At 40.1% G+C, this 17,509-nt stretch overlaps 1 protein-coding gene across 1 annotated transcript in view; it reads right to left on the reverse strand.

The window, feature by feature from the left end:
- Positions 1-15,326: 15,326 nt before the first annotated feature.
- Positions 15,327-17,509, reverse strand: part of LOC109917082 (CLIP-associating protein 1-like) — a 180,902-nt gene continuing 178,719 nt past the window's right edge. Inside the window, exon 17 of the mRNA XM_048595633.1 lies at positions 15,327-15,456. Within this exon, the coding sequence (XP_048451590.1) occupies positions 15,327-15,456 (130 nt within the window). The remainder of the gene's footprint in view (positions 15,457-17,509) is intronic.

The raw sequence follows: 17,509 nt of genomic DNA on the forward strand, positions 1-17,509 counted from the left end.
TAGCAAGTGGGGATAAGAGGTGCTTTTTTAGCTTGGTGAACCATGACCAATGTGGTTCCATAGGGATCAGTGATGGGGCCACAAATGTTTACAATATTTATTAATGACTCAGAGGAAGGAAGTGAATATACTGTAGCCAGATTTGCAGACAACATAAAAATATGGGGAAAGGCAGGTTTTGTGAGGGATACAAACGGTTTACAGAGAGATATTCATTGGTTAAGCAAATGGGCAAAAAGCTGGCAAATGAAGTATCACATGAGAAAATGTGAGGTTGCTCCTTTTGGTAGGGAGAACTAAAGAACAGAATATTATTTAAACAGAGAATAATTGCAGACGGTTGCAACACAAGGGGACTTGTGCACAAAACACAAAGCTAGCACAGAGGTGCTGCAGGTAATCAGGAAGGCCAATGGAAATGTTGCCTTTATTTCAAGGATTATAAGAGTAGGGAAGTCTTATTACAACTGTACAAAGTGCTGCTGAGACCACACTCAGAGTACTGTGAGAGTTTTGGTCCTCTTGCTTAAGGAAAGATATCATTTCATTGGAGGCAGTTCAGAGAAGGTACACTAGGATGATCCTGATATGGAAGGATTGTCTTATGAGCAAAGGCTAAACAAGTTGGGACTCTACTCACTGGAGTTTAGAAGAATGAGAGGTGATGTCATTTAAACATATAGGATTCATAAGGGGCTTGACAGGGTAAATGCTGAGAGGATGTTTCCCCTCATGGAAGAGTCTAGGACCAGAAGACATAGTCTCAGAACAAAGGGATGCCAATTTAAGACTGGTATGTGAAGAAATTTCTTCTCTCAGGGGGTTGCGAACTCCTTGCCACTGAGAGGTGTGGGAGCAGTGTCCTTATATATATTTAAAGCTGAGATAGATGTTCTTGATCAGTCAGGGAAACAAGGGTTATGGAGAAAGGGTAGAAGAGTGGATGTGAGGAATATCAAATCAGCCATGATCCTATTGAATAGCAGAGCAGGCTCATGGGACTGAATGACCTACTCCTGTGTCTACGTCCTATGGTCATATGGGGCAATCATTCTTAGATTACTAAAAGATGGAATTGAGGATATTTAAACCTACATCTGTCAGTTACTTACCCTTCTGCCACTGGAAACAGTTTATCACTAATTTTCCTGTCAAAATCCTTTGAAATCTTAAACATCTCAATTAAATATTCCCTTAAACTTCTCTGCCTGATTGCAAATCTGCCAGTTTCTGTCTTCTGTCCATGTAACTCATGTCCCAAATCTGCGTAAATCTCCTATGCAACTTTCCTGGAGCCTTGACATCCTTCCTATTGTTTGGTGCTCAGAACTGGACACAATACTCCAGCAAAGACTAAAGCAGTGATTTATAAAGGTCTCATATAACTTCCTTGATTTTGTACTGTAAGTACTTTGAGTATAAGTCAAAGCCGTTGTATGGTTGTTTAACCTTTCAACATGTCCTGCAAACTTCAATAATTTGAGGATGTGCTACCCAAGGTTACTCTGACCCTGCAAACTCCTTTTAAAATGTTACTCTTTCATTGGTATTGCCTCTTCCAGTTAACAGAATTTTTAAAGCAAGGAGCGCTTTAGTGGAAGTCCACACAATATTGCCCTTCAAGCTCTGCTCCAAAAACTTGAGTGCATAATTTAGGCTGACACTTCAGGGAGAATTGCACAGTCAGAGGTGCCGTTTTGTAGAAGAGACATTAAACTGAGGCTCCATCTGTTTGTTCAAGTGCATGTAAAATATCCCATGACAATAATTAAAGGAAAACAGGGTAAATCTCTCACTATGCTCTTCTATTTATACCCCCAACTCACATCCTAAAAAAAACTAGTAATTCACTTCAGTTGGGATTTTGCTGTGTGCAAACTGACAGCTGGGTTTGCTACATAATGACAGTGACTGCCCTTCAAACATTGCCTGTTAACTGCAGGTATTTTGAGATGTCCTATCGGCAGTAAATTACTGCAAATTGGCTCACTCTACAGCTCCAGTAATATTTTTTGAAGAAATTTTGATGCAGTATTTCATTTATAATTTTCTGATCTATGATTATTGATATGCAGAAGATTATATGATGTATATTTAGGATTTGATAGCCATCTGGGTACAATAAGAACTGCACTGGTGATAAACCAAAGCTGCTAAACATTATCACTTAAGGTTGTAATGCAAGTGTCCAATTCTTACTGTTGGAAACATTCAGCTAATCCTGCCCTCTAGAGGTAAAATTAATTTACAGTAACTTTTTTCAGATTACGATTTATCCATTGGAATAGTGAAGTGATGATCGTTTAAAACTGAGATGAAAAGTTTCTTCAGCAGGAGGGTGATGAATCTGTGGTATTCATTACCACAGAGGGCTGTGGAGGCCAGGTCAGTAAATGTACTCATCACAGGGATAGATAGATTCTTGATTAGCAAGGGGATCAAGGGTTACGGGGATAATGCTGGAGAATGGGGTTGAGAAGCATATCTGCTATAATCAAATGGTGGAACAGAAACAGACTTGATGGGCCGAGTGACCTAATTCTGCTCTTGTATCTTATGGTCTTAAGGTATGACAATTGAAATAAGTTAAAGTTCAGAACACATTAACATTGTATTATCTACATGTATTGCTACATGGAACTGGAAGTTAGTAACAATCTAGGGTCGGAAAGATCAAAACTTCCTTGCTATTGGCCAAATTTAACTATACTGTGACCAAAGCCTTGTTAGCCTATCTGTTAATTTAGAAGACTTTATTTAGGAAACTAAATAGTTAAAAGAATCCCTATTTAACATGATAATAAGCCATATAACCAAGTGTGAGATTATACATTTTGGACTGAAAAAATAATAGATCAGGGTACTTTGCAGATGGTATGAAGTTAAACACAGTGGATGTCCAAAGAGACTTGAGAATTCAGGTGCATAGTTCTTTAAAATGTCACAAACAGGTACAGAAAATAATCAAGAAAGCATGATATCTAGAGGACTGGAACACACAGAAGTTATGCTGCAGCTCTACAAAACCCTGGTTAGATCCCACTTGGAGGACTATGAGCAAATTTGGGCACCACACTTTAGGATGGACATAGTTGCCTTGGGGCGAGGGGAGGGGAGAGTATAATGTAGGTTTATAAGAATGATACCTGGACTTCAGGGATTATCAGAAGAGATTATACAAATTATGTCTGTTTTCAATGGAATGTTGAAGGTTTAAGGGTCATATGATTGAAGTCTTCAAGATATAACAGGAAAATACAGGGTAGGTAAAGATAAACTATTTGCACTGCTTAGAGATTCCAGAACTAGGGGGCATAGCACAACCCAATTACAGCCAGGCCATTCAGGAGAGAGGATACGAAGCACTTCTACACAAAGGGAACTCTCTTCTACAAACAGCTATGGATTCAGGATCAGTTGTTAATTTTAAATCTGAGGTAGATAAGTTTTTGTTAAGTAAAGGTATTAAGGGATATGGGCCAAAGTCAGGTATATGGAGCTAGGTCACAGATCAGCCAAGATCTCATTGAATGGTGGAACAGGACATATTTCACTTGTTCAAGGAAAGGCTTCCCATAATTATTCCAGATAACGTGGGATAGGTGAATTATTTACACCAATATTCACTTTAATGTGAAGTTATAACAGATGACTTTTTTTAAAAATGTAATTTGCTTTGATGGTGATATCTAAGGTGATATCTTTGAATTGCTGCCCAGTGCTAAACATCAGATTATTGACTCTCCTGGAAACATTAATGAGCTGACATATTATATTTCACTTCCGATCCTGGTTTGGTAAAATCAACAGTATTATATCTATTGAAGGTTGGGGAAACTGTTGTATGAGGATAAAGAAAGAAATGATTGCATGCTACAGAAAAACTATCCTGTGATTCTGCTGCTGGCTGGATCATGATCATTGGCTGAGATTACTTTCATGACTATGTTCAGAATGTCATTCTTATCACTTTGCTGTGTTTCCATCTGACTAAAGCTTGAACGGTAAGATCCTAGAGAAAACATTTCTCAGAAGTTATGGGTAGTTTTGTAAGATTGGTGGATTTTCTCAATGCCCTCCTGAAAACCCCAAACGACAATCTGGTTATCGACGATGGCCAGTAAGGAGGTCTTGTGAGCTTGGAGCAAATCCATCAGTTCTATTGGTCCATGAAGATGCTGCGTGCTACTCACTTCACTGCACCATATGGGAAGGATTTGGTGCTGTGATGTTTCAGGTTCTGTTGAATACTATAAGGGAAAAGCTCAATAGCTACTGAAAATGATGGGGACGATCACCAATGAATGGCTAATTTAAACAGTAGTAGCATGCAGTCTTGCACTAAAGATATTGCTGAGTGTCCATTAGCTTGGGCAGGGGACCCAAGTTCAAGCAAGACTAACTCTGCTTAACGTTAGCTTATACTAGTTTGTCGTGATGAAGGTTCAGAACCCCAAAGTACCATGGGCACTGTTAACTTGAAACTCCAGAAATTCTTTTGCAAATTAAGTCAACTAACCCAAACAAGTTATGGCAGATGTAAATGTTGTCATTGTCTAGTAAAGTTTTGTGTAGGACCCATGGAATATCACACCCATTGTGTCAGGGAAACTTCAAACAGAGACAAAGAAAACAAAGCAAGTTGAGATAATGGAGGGTCTACCTATCTCCCTCCTCTGAGTAGAAATCCACCTCTTAACAAAACCTGTGAGGTGAGGTTGCCAGGTGGGCCTGGTGCCTGGTCAGTAGGGTGCAGCTGGGTATGGTGTCAGCTGGACACAGGTTAAAGTCCCAGCTGGGTAGGATGCCAAATGGGTAGATGGCTAATTGCCAAAGTGCAAGGTAGCAAAGGAGAAAGGTAAGTGATACCGTGTTTGTGGTAGGTTGGGATGGGTGGGAAAATTTGCGCTGGATGGAATGTGGTCATTTATAGGGTTGGGGGAAAGAAGGATTGGCAGAGGCAGATTTGGTCCACAGATGGGAAAGGGGCTGCTGGATCCCTGCCAGGGTGAGGAAAACCAGGGCTGGACTGGAGGTGGTGGTAACTGAATGATTGGTCTGGAGCAGAAAAAGACGGAGTGAGTTTAGCTCCGCAGGGAAAGGTGGGAATTGGGTCAGGAGCAGGACAAGAGGGGATGGGTCTAGTGGCAGGGGAATGGTGGAAGAGGACATTGGTTCTGGGCCAGGAGTAGGTGGCATTGGTTCCAGTCATTATCAGATCAGTGCCTGGGGGTTTAAATGGAGAGAAGGTCAGTGGTGAGGTCAGGTGAATAGTTACTCGGGAGTTAAACTGTGTATTTAATAATCTAACTTTTCTTGAGTCACAAGTTCCTTAATTTCATTAGAATCCTCTGAATTCTCCAATTTAAATGGATACTTCTGGAAGGTTCAAAATGTAGAGGAATTGCCCAGCAGAATCTTCAATTTCCTGGGAAATTTCCTTTGAAGTCAGCTACCATGGGGTCCCTGTGCACAATCCCCACCTACGATGCAATAATGACTTCCAGGCTATTGGAAAATCCAAGTCAATGTTCAAATTTATTACTAGAAATGTGGTAACAGGGCACTTAGAAAATCAGAATATGCCTAATTAAAGTTGTTTTGGATTCACAAAGGGAATCTGTGTTTGACAAAACTTGATAAAATTAGTTAATAACTTATCAAGACAGATATGATCTGATGGAACATTAGTGGATTGAACATTGACATTGCTTCCTTACAAGAGATGAGACTTGTTGAAAGTGGATCACTGAAAGGAAAGCAACACAACTTCATCTGGCTGGGAAAGAGTTCAGTGGAAATGTATGAGCAGGATATAGGCTTCACTCTAATTAAGGAACTCACTACTTTCAATGATTCAATCCACTTGCAAATGGTTCAGAATGTGTTCCTTCCATCTTCCTCTCAACTCCAAAAGGGTCAGCTAACTCATGAGTATCCATGCTCTAATGCTGAGTTCCAGAAAAGAAAGGCGATTCGTTGAGGAAACTGACACTGTAATCAGCAGTATCCCTCAATCAGAACTTTACCTGCTGGGAAATGCAAGAGTGGGTATTGACCATGAGGCATGGCCCTCTAGCCGTGGACATCACGGTGTGGGCATGATAAATGACAACGGACAGAAAGACTACTTGAGTTTTGTGGCTACCACAAGCTTTGTGTAACTAACACTTTCTTTCAGAACAAGCCATCCTACAAGGTGTCTTGGAGAAATCCAGGATCAGGGATTGGCACCAGCTGGATCTGATCATCACCAGATATAACATTGAACAACATTTTCAACACATGCAGTTTTCACACTGCTGACCGTGATATAGATTGCGTCTTGGTGTGCAACGGTGTTTGGATGTCATCCTTGAAGTTCTTTTCATTTAAAACAGAAATACTATTTTCCTATCAATGTCAGCCATATTGCCTACCAGATTAAAAAATAACGCAGCAGTTCTGTGACTTGTTTGAACAGACATTCTTTGTTATTCCCACACAGACTGCAGAAACAAAATGCAAGGTATTAAGAGACACTATCTGTAATTTAGCACCCAACATGTTGGAAATAAGAAAAGAAAAATGCTGACTGGTTCAAGGCTAACATTACTGTGATGAAACCTGCAATTGCAGCCAAGTATCCCTCTCAATATTTAAAGTAGCGATCTGAACGAGAAGGCACTGAAAGCGTTATTTGTCGCTCAAAGTCCAGTTCAACAGATCGTTATTGGCATATCAATTGTTGCTGGTTCCAACTTTGACCGAACGTCCAGATGTCTTATGACACAGAAAATGTTAGGGGCATGTATGAAGACATCAAAAGGAAATATATTCATCAGCAAAGAAAATTGGTCCATTAAAAACGGAGGCAGGAAAGTCATCACCAACTTGCACAAACATTTGGAATGAAGGGTGTAATACTTCCTTGAGTTGTTCTCCACAAGAATACTGTCATTGAAGAACCTCTGAACACTATAATAAGTACACCTCTCGGGGATAGCAACACACAGTGCTGGAGGATAGCAAAGCTGTTGGCTCACTTGCCAGGGGCAAAGCTCCAAGTACTGATGCTTTGCCACTTGAAATCATCACACACTGGAAAACAATATTCCTGCAGTATCTGCATGACCGGGACCTGTACTGAGCTTTCCATGATGGGAGCGCCTATGTGGAATCCAGAAGTAAAGTCACTGCACTCTATCTGCTTTTCTATTTGAGCTGCCCAGTGGGCAGGAAGAAAGACATAGCATAAAATGATTTCTATTGAACTATATTATTTTGTTCAAATTAAGCAAAACACAGCAGATGCTCAACATCTGAAATAAAAATAAAATGTACTGGAGAAACTCAGCAGATCTGGCAGTATCTATGGAGAGAGAAACAAGGTTAATGTTTGAAGTTGGATATGATTCTTCTCAGAGCCTTTTCATTTAAATACAGACCCTTGCTGCATTGTTAAAAATCATTGCTATAGAACATGGAATAATGACATTGATTGCTTCCAAAAATGTCCGGGAACTACCAGCATAAATATAAATTTATCAGCTCCTGGAATGTGACACTCTTTGTATTCCATGAATTTATAAGCCAAGCCAACAGAAAGATAAGTAAACAAAATATTTATCTCAGCCTTTTCTGAAAAAGCAAGGAAATTAAAATTCATTATTGCTTGACTTGATGAAAATGGCTCCATAGTTATCTACTACAAAAACACAATTATTTCTGTTGGGACTATCAAAACCATTTCTCTAGTCAAATGTCTCAACCCAAAGCCTCATTCATTTGACTGTAACTATTAGTTTGGTTGAACCACCTATAGTTATATAGCTGTGTCTACTGTTTGGCAGTCTGCTCATAATACCTGAAGACCCTCTTCAGATAGTAGCTCCAGGATTAGCTAAATGCTATCTCTGATCTCAATATGATCTCAAGGGTCTGATTCCTGTAAAGAAATTTATGTTTCACCTGCAAAGTGAACCAATTCCCAACTTACAATTATTACAGCATTATCAACAATTCAACTGTGTCTGTGTTCCTACAAAGGTGACTTCTGTACTCAGCCAACTGAAACAATCACAAGTAGACATTTTCTGCTGAAGCCTGTAATTCAATTGAACAAATTCTAATATCTTGGATACGTGGAAATATTTAAGACTGTAAAACCATAAGCTATAGTTGCAGAATTAGACTATTCAGACCAATGAGATCTGCTCCACCATTCGATCATGGTTGATATGTTTCTCAATCTCATTTTCCTGCGTTCTCCCCATAACCTTTGATCCCCTTACAAATCAAGAACCTATCTATCTTGGTCTTAAAGATACTCAATGACTTGGCCTCCAGAGTTTTCTGTGACAATGAGTTCTACAGAATCACCACCCCCAGCTGAAGAAGTTCCTCCTCATCTGAATTCTTAACAATCATCTGTACATTCTAATGCTTTGCCCTTGGGCCCTAGTCTTTCCTCCTAGTGGGAACATCTTCTCCATGTCCACTCTATCCAGGCCTCTCAATATTTCAGAAGTTTCAGTAAGATTCCCCCCTCATTCTTCGAAACTCCTTTGTTTTCAGATCCAGAGTCCTCAACCGTTCATCATATGACAAGCCAGGATCATCCTTGTGAACCTACTCTCCAAGGCTTGCACATCCTTCCTTAGATACAGAGCCCAAAATTGCTCGCATTATTCCAAATGCACTCTGACCAGAGCCTTGTACAGCCTCAGCAGTACATCTCTGCTCTTGTATTCTAGCCTTCTTGAAATGAATGCTAACATTACATTCCTTCCTAACTGCCAACCGAATCTGCCTGTTAAGCTTAAGACAATCCTGAACTCACTTTGTGCTTTGGGTTTCTGAAGCCTTTCCCTATTTAGAAACTAATCTACACGTCTATTCTTCCCAACAAAGTGCATAACCTCACTTTTTCCCACATTGTAATCAATCTGCCATTTCTTTACCTACTTTCCTAGCTGTCCAAGTTCTTCTGTGGCCTCCCCGCTTCCTCAACACTACAGGTACTTCCAGATATCTTTGTGTCATCTGAAAACTTAGCAACAATGCCCCCAGTTCTTTTATCCAGATTGTTAAGGTATGACGTGAATAGTTGTGGTTCCAACACAGGCCCCTGTGGAACACCACTAGTCACTGGCTTGAAACAGACCCCTTTATCTCTACTCTCTGCCTTCTGCCAGTTGGCCAATATTCTATACACGCAAATACTTTGACTCTAACACAATGGGCTCTTTAAGGTTCTAGAGTAGATTTGTAGCTCAGGTTGTGGATGTTGTGATTGGTTGGCTCGCCAAACTGGTTCGTTGTTTTTCCGCAGACGTTTCATTACCCTGCTGGGTAACATCATCAGTGCAGCCTCTGATGAAGCACCATTGTGTTTTCCCACCTGTTATTTAAACTCTGGAGTCCGTTGAGCTGGATTGCCTCACTTCTGGTTTTCCTTCGTAGTGGAGTGTATATGGGGTTGAGCTCTATGTGTTTGTTGATGGCTTTCTTAGTGGAGTACCAGTCGAATTGGTGGTTGTCCTTATCCATGTGGATAGAGATGAGTGAGTATTGGTTGTGTCTTTTTGTAGCCAATTGATGTTCATGTACCCTTGTTGTTAATTTCCTTCCTGTTTGTCTGATGTAGTGTTTGTCACAGTCTCTGCAGGGAATCTTGTAGATGACATTGGTCCTGTCCATAGTGGGTAGTGGGTTTTTGATTCGGGTGAGCAGTTGTCGTAGGGTTGATGTGAGTTTGTGTGCTACTGCAGAGACTGTGACAAACACTACATCAGACAAACAGGAAAGAAATTAACAACAAGGGTACATGAACATCAATTGGCTACAAAAAGACACGACCAATACTCACTCATCTGTATCCACATGGATAAGGAGAACCACCAATTCGACTGGGACAACACCAAGATCCTGCGACAAGCAAAGCAGAGACAAGCATGGGAATTCCTAGATGCGTGGTACTCCACGAAGAAAGCCATTAACAAACACATAGAGCTCATTTACACTCCACTACGAAGGAAAACCAGAAGTGAAGTAATCCAGCTCAATGGACTCCAGAGTTTAAATACCAGGTGGGAAAACACAACGGTGCTTCATCAGAGGCTGCACTGATGATGTTTCATGAAACATCTGCGGAAAAACAACGAATGAGTTCGGCGAGCCAACCAACCTCAACAATGAGCTCTCATCTTCTTTAGTAACCTCCTGAGGCACATTGTCAAAAGCCTTCTGGAAATCCAAATAGATCATGTCCACTAGCTCTTCTTTGTTTAACTTGCTTGTTACCAACTCAAAGAATTCTAACAGATTTGTCAGGCAGGAACTCCCTTTGACGAAGTTGTGCTGACTTAGCCCTATTTTCCCTTGCACTTCCAAATACTCCCCAGTCTCATCCTTAACAGTGGAGTCCAAAATCTTTCCAACAACTGAGGTTGGGAGAACAGAACTATAATTTCCTGACTTCTACCTCCCTCCCATCTTAAGCAGAGGTATCACCTTAGCTTTTTTCCAGTCCTCTGGAATTCTCCCTGACTCTAATGATTCCTGAAAGATCACTAACAAAGTCTTTACAATCTCCGCAGCTATACCTTTCAGAACTCTGGGATGTAGTCCATCCAGCCTGGATGTTATATCTACCTTCAACTTCCCCAGTACTTTCTTCTTATTGATGGCCATTATGCTCGCCTCTGCCCTTGACTCTCTTGAAGTTCTGGTATGCTATTGATATTTTCCACCATAAAGATGGATGCAAAGTACTTATTCAATTCCTCCAGCATTTCTTTGTTCCTCATTACACCGACACCAGGATAATTTTCCAGCAGTCCAATGTCTACTCTTGCCTCCCTCTTACCTTATAATATCAAAGAAATTTCTTACAATCTTCTTTTATATTACTAGCTAGCTTACCCTAATATTTCATCTTCCTCCTGCTTACAGCTTTTTATTTATCCTCTACTGGTTGTTAAAGGCTTCGCAATCCTCCAGCTTCCCACTAATCTTCACTACATTGTATGCTTTTGCTTCTGGTTTTCTGCTGTCCCTGACTTCCCTTGTCAGCCATAGTTGATTTGTCCTCTCCTCAGCATGTTTCTTCTTCCTTAAGATGAATTTCTGCTGTGCCTCCCAAATTACCCCCAGAAACTCCTGTCATTGCTGCTTCACTGTCTAACCTGCTAGACTTTCCTTCCAATCAACTCTGGCCAGCTCCTCCCTCATGTTTTTGTATTTTACTCAAATGTATTACAATTACATCAGATTCCAGCTTCTTTCTCTCACATTGCGGGGTGAATTCTATCTCATTATGATCACTGCCCCCAAAGGGATCATTCACCTTAAGCTCCCTAATGAAATCTGCCTCATTACATATCACCAAACCCACAAACTACTCCAAAAAAAAACAACTTGTAGACATTCTACCCTTTTCTTTTCTTGGGATCTGCTATCAACTTGATTTTCCCAATCCACTTGCATATTGAAGTACCCCATAATTATTGAAATAGTGCCTGTTCTACATGCCATTGCTATTTCTTGATTTATTTTCTGCCCCACATTCTGACTACTGTGAGGAGGCCTGTATGTAACTCCCATCAGGGTCTTTTTCCCTTTGCAGCTCCTCAACTCTACCCATCCAGATTCTATGCCTTCTGACCCTATATCACTTCTTGCTATTGATTTAGTTTCTGTTCTTAGTAACAGGTCCCATCTGCCTGTTCTTTCAATATGACAGATATCCTTGGATATCTAGCTCCCAGTCCTGATCCCTTTGCAACCATGTCTCTATGATGCCCACAACATTTTACATAGAACATAGAACATATAACAGTCCAGCACAGTACAGGCCCTTCGGCCCATGATGTTGTGCTGAACTTTTACCCTAATCCTAAGGTTTATCTAACCTCCACCCCTACCTTACCTGCCATTTGCAACCTGCACTACAACTCATTTACCCTGTTTCATATACTGTGTGCATTTACTTACAAAGCCCTCAGTCCTGCATTGAGCATTCCCCTTCTCACAGTTGTACTCTTATCTGCTATGCCTGAAGTTAGATTCCTGATCCTTTCCATACTTTCTGTCCTATAACTTGTTCTGGAAACTTTAATAACTTCTCCTGAACCCTGTCCCCTTTAGCTTTTGTGACTACCAATTTAGCTTTTCCGCTGGAATCCTGGTTCCAGGTGCAGCCTGTCCCATTGATCCCTCTAGCCTCAATACCGATTCCAGCGTCCCGCAACATGGAGTCCTTCTTTCCCAAACCATTCCTTTAATCATGTGTTTAATTCCATAATCTTCTTATTTCTTCATATCTCTTTTCTAATTTGCATGTGGCTCAGGCAATAATCCAGAGATTACAGCCTTTGAGGTCCTTATTTGAAATTTTCTTCCTAATTCATGACATTACCAAAACCCGACCTCTTGCCGATATAGTTGGTGCCAGCAAGGACCTCAACAACTGGACCCTCTCCTTCCCTCTCCAGTATGTTTTCAAGCTGACTCTGGATGTCCTCTATCTTGGCAATAGGTAGACAACACACCATGCAGGACTTTTGATCCTGCTCACAAAGGATAGTATCTAGCTCCTTAGTTATAGAATCCTCTATCACTATCACTTTTCTTTGTGATCCTCTCACTTGAATGGCTTCATGGACCAAAATGCAGTCGTCAGTTTGACCATCCTCTCTGCAGACTCTTTTCTCAGTTACAGAGGGAGCAAGTTCCTCATACCTGATAGACAGGTCAAGAACTGAGGTTCCTCCAATGCAGCGTTAAGGATCCCTTTACCTGCCTCATTTGTTGTCACGCCCTCCTGACTAATTAATTGGAAAGTTTCTCCTTTCCTTTTTCATATTTTCTTTCTTGGAATGAACTATTGCCCAGGTTTTGAATGCAAAAATAAACTCTGGTTTGTTTTAATACTAAAGGAATTTATTCGAAATCCTTTTAAATTGGACTTCACATACACTGTTTGGGGAAAACACACAACTGCTTATTTTTAAAAGGGAAAAGGAACATTAGAAGACAATTTAGAGATAACACAGTGTGGAGCTGCAGGCCAGGCAGCATCAGAGGAGCAGTTATCTCTGACTCCAGCATTGGCAGTTCTTCCTATCTCCGAGTGCCTGCTCCTCTGATGCTGCCTGGCCTGATGTGTTCCTCCAGCTCCACATTGTGTTATCTCTGACTCCAGCATCGGCAGTTTTTGCTATCTCATAAGAAGACAATTTGCTGTGGACAGGAGAAGAGGACAGTAAAAAATAATTCAATTCACTCCTATCCATCAAGTATATTGAAAAGAAAGTCATGCAGAGTATGTCAAATCTAAGTCTCTGTTCTCATTATAGGCAGCCATTAAACTCTACTGTTCCTTCCCAAAATATAGTTAGTAAGATAGATAGAGAAAAGCTTTGAAATATGTTAGAATATCTACCATTTTCAGGTTGTTTGGCAAGCTCTTCCTGGAAATTAGTTGAAGTTGTATTTTTTAATTCAGTGATTTATTTATTATTGCATTGCACCTTTGTGGCAAGCACCATAATGGCAAGAACTGCAAAACTTGCATGGAGCACTTTGATTGCGTGTTGTCTCTTGGTGATGGCTGAGCAGCAACTAAGTAGAAAATTATCCGTGGCATTGATGTTTGCACATCATTTATTCCTTTATGTGCAAACTGGTGATGAAGTTGTGAAAGATTGTTCTGTTAACAGAGGTCTTGCTTCTGTGTTGGAATTCTCACTCCAGAGACTTCAGTATAAAATCTAAGCTGACAGTGAGTGCTGGACCATTGGAAATGCTGTTTTTGGATGAGATGCTCAACCAATGTTGTATCTGCTCCAGCCTTTGGATGGAATAAAGACCTCACAGCATGATCTTAAAGGAGAACAAGAGAATTCTTCCTGTCTTGAAAGAAAAAGCAGTGAAACTGGTGAATTATATATTCTGGTGCAACTCATTCTCTATACTTCAAAATGGAGGTTCAAAGTTTGAATAATATGTTCATGTCCAAGTATTATTGGTTTTTCTCTCCAGCAGGTGTCCTAGCTAATATTTATCCCTCCATCAATAACACTATACAGATCATCTGCTTATTATCATATTCCTGTGTGCAAATTGGTTACCTTATTTCCAACATTATGAGACCTACACTTCAGAAGTATTTCTGTAAAGGCTATAAATTGTTTGGGACATCTTGAGGTTGTGACTCATACAAAACCAAATCTTTCTTTCTTTCTTTTAGCAACTTCTTCCACAAAGTCAACTTGTCGCTATTACCTGAAACCACATCATGACAGTTAGCATTGCAAAGGAGTGCAGAAAATACTTGAGTAGCAAATATATTAATTAAAAGTGAAAGATCCGCAGATGCTGTGAATCAGGAACAAAAACAAAGTTGCTGGAAAAGCACAGCAGGTCTGGCAGCATCTGTGAAGGATAAAAACAGAGTTAACGTTTCGGGTCTGGTGACCCTTCCTCAGACCTTATGAATTACTGGTGCAAAATATGACAAGAGAATTTTGGAAGGCAGTGCAAAATTTGTAATAATTATTTAAATGTGTTCAGCACTAGGATTCAAATTAATTCAACTGAACAGTCTGAGAAAAGTGAATTGAGGCAGTAGGTACAGTCTAACTTAAGTGTTGGCTTGAGAAACCATTGACATCAAAGGAATTGAGGGACAGGCACTGATACCTCTGCATGACTTTAAGTGCATTCAAATAACGGAGAGAAATGCATCCAGGCCACAGTGATCTTTTGGGTCTGGAAACCTGAATTGAACTCTCATCGTGCAAAGCCCTGCACCAGTACCATGTGTAGGATGCATCCAGACAGCGTGACATCAAGCTGAAAATGGGATGTGAAACAAGGTTGCTTTCAAATCACTTCTAATAACTTTCAAATGACCTGACCTTAAGAGTGAGTAGGAAGTGGTGCAGTAATATAAATAAACCAAGACGAAAAGTTCAGAGACCAGATCCATGTGGAGGCAGGAGGAGAAGTGAGGGCAAGAGAAGGGATAATGGCAGGAGGAGGGATAACATTTCATTTAGTTATCTGAACACAACATAACATCATAGTGGTTCAGCATCAATCTATCCAATGTGGCATCAAAATGTCGTCAAAAATTGGAACCTCTCAATGATTTCAATAGGCTGAAAATTGCACATATTCTAAAACCATTCAACCGTCTGCTCCAAGCAATGAAGATGAAGATTTTTGTCTGCAGTATGGACAATTACATTCATAGAAAGCAGCAAAAGAGAGGGTTGTTGGAAAAATCTACCGCACAGAAAATTGTTTACAGATAGGGCAAGAGCAAATTTCTTTCAGTATCAGACCTGGATAATTATATTGATGTAGATCCAGAAGTTGGAACTTCCTATCAACTGCGCTTTCAGTCTCACAATGACAATGTGGAACTTCTTGGCTCGAGTTGCAATTGATGATTGAAGGAACATGCATCTACAAAACAACATATACTTGGAGAAATTTCAAAGAAGAACTGAAAAGCTTGAAGCTGTAGTTCTAAGTTACAAAAATAGAAATACAGAATTTTGGGCTTAGAAATAAAGAACTCTTGTGTCTTTGGAATGACAGTAAAACAAAAGCGCTGTGAGGTAAGGCCCTGAAAATCTGCAGTGAGCAAGAATCACTTTCCAGTACAAACATCTGTATGTATATCAGCAGTCGCTGACCCTGTCCATGTCAAAAGGAATGAGTGTGCTGAAGATGAGTACAGGATCAGGAAAGTCCATATGTAGATTTCTGAAGAAGAACTTTGGACTCAAAATATTAACTCTGTTTCTCACCCTAAAGATGCTGCCAGACCTGCTGAGTTTCTCCAGCAATTTCTGTTTTTATTTCAGAGTTGATACATTCACACATTCATATGTGGAGCTGGGGGGCACCTTAAAGTACTTTTTTTCATAAAATGCCTGCACTTCTTTGAGGTACAGGCTTGAATTTAGACCTGGGGCTCATTTCCTTCAGCAACAAATTTCAAGCAAAACTAAAGCATTTTAAGACAGTATGTAGGATTCCCATCCAAAGTGCCACTTTGATCCATTTATTAGATTTATATATGGATGTGGGCTTTGCTACTGGGCCAGCATTTACTGCCCTCCCTAATTGCCCTGGGGTAGTTGGTGGTGAGCTAATATCTTGAACACCTGAATGTCCTCTGTTGGAGGTACACACACAGTGCTGTTAGGGAGGGAGCTCCAGGTATACCTAGGATTAACAATAAGAATATGGATTGCAGGTTGAATAGGGATTAGGAGAAGGATCACAATAATCTTCAAACATGATATCCACTACACCACTTTGACATAGAAATTTCATTTGTGGAAAGTCATAGCTGCAATGGAAGAAACACAGCATCAAATTGCATACAGGTCACTCAAACAAAAATGGCATAATTGACCCAGTTAATCTGATGTTCTTGGTTGATGGATAAAACTACACTATTCTTTAAATAGTTGCATTTCTGAAAATTCATTTCTGATGCTCCCTTAGTTCGGTAAAAAACTGTTATCTAAAATGTGTGCTCATTTACTGTATTAGCAGTGTGGTTTTTAACCTGCTGACCCAGAGACAACAGTATTATGCTGAGTTTAGGCTGATATTCATAGGCATAGGCTGTTTGAGTTGGATAGGGATAGGAAAGCAAGAAACATAGGTAAAACGTATGGAGGCAGCATTGGGTTAGATGACTAGAAATCCTTTTTTTGAGTGTCTGTCATCACCCTATGTAACCGATCACTGAGAATGAATCAACAACAGTAAAGCTTGCATTTATCTGGCATTTTTACCATGGTCCAAGTACCAAGGCATATAAATATGGATTTCTTGCAGTCCTAGAAAAGATAGAGAATATTTTAAGTTGTAGAAGGTAAGGTGTGGGGTCAACTGAGATTTACGACTTATTATGATCTACTGGAACCTGCCCACTTGACTTAAAGAGTTAGAGAGCAATTTCACAGACCTTCTAAATTAATCTCAAGTATTTTTCTGTAGTTTTTGCTTATTTCAGAAGATTAACATGAGTTGGATACATGGCTTTTAGATCGTTTTGAGTGGCAGATATATTTTCCTACCCTTCGTTTATTAGTACAATGGCTGTTGTCAGCATAGTTGAAAAAAAATCAGAAGTTTCATTAAAACATTGTAAGCTCCCTCTAACTTCCCAAATGAGGAAAATGCACAAAGTACAATATTTATGTTCAGTGACACCCAGACCACAGATCGTTGATTTGTCATCCTTCAAGTTTTCCTTTATCTGTGTTTTAAATTGAGGAAAAAAATGTTGTTGCTGTGTTTGAGATGAATGTTGCACAGAGATTGAAAGAAATGAATCAGAGATAGTAGGAACTGCAGATGCTGGAGAATCCGAGACAACAAGGTGCAGGACTGGATGAACACAGCAGGCCAAGCAGCATCATAGGAGCTGAGAGGCTGACGTTTCGGGCCTAGACCCTTCATCAGAAAAGGGGGAGGGGAAGGGGGTTCTGAAATA

This window comes from Rhincodon typus, chromosome 4, assembly GCF_021869965.1.
Source record: "Rhincodon typus isolate 14 chromosome 4, sRhiTyp1.1, whole genome shotgun sequence".
Classification (NCBI taxonomy): domain Eukaryota; kingdom Metazoa; phylum Chordata; class Chondrichthyes; order Orectolobiformes; family Rhincodontidae; genus Rhincodon; species Rhincodon typus.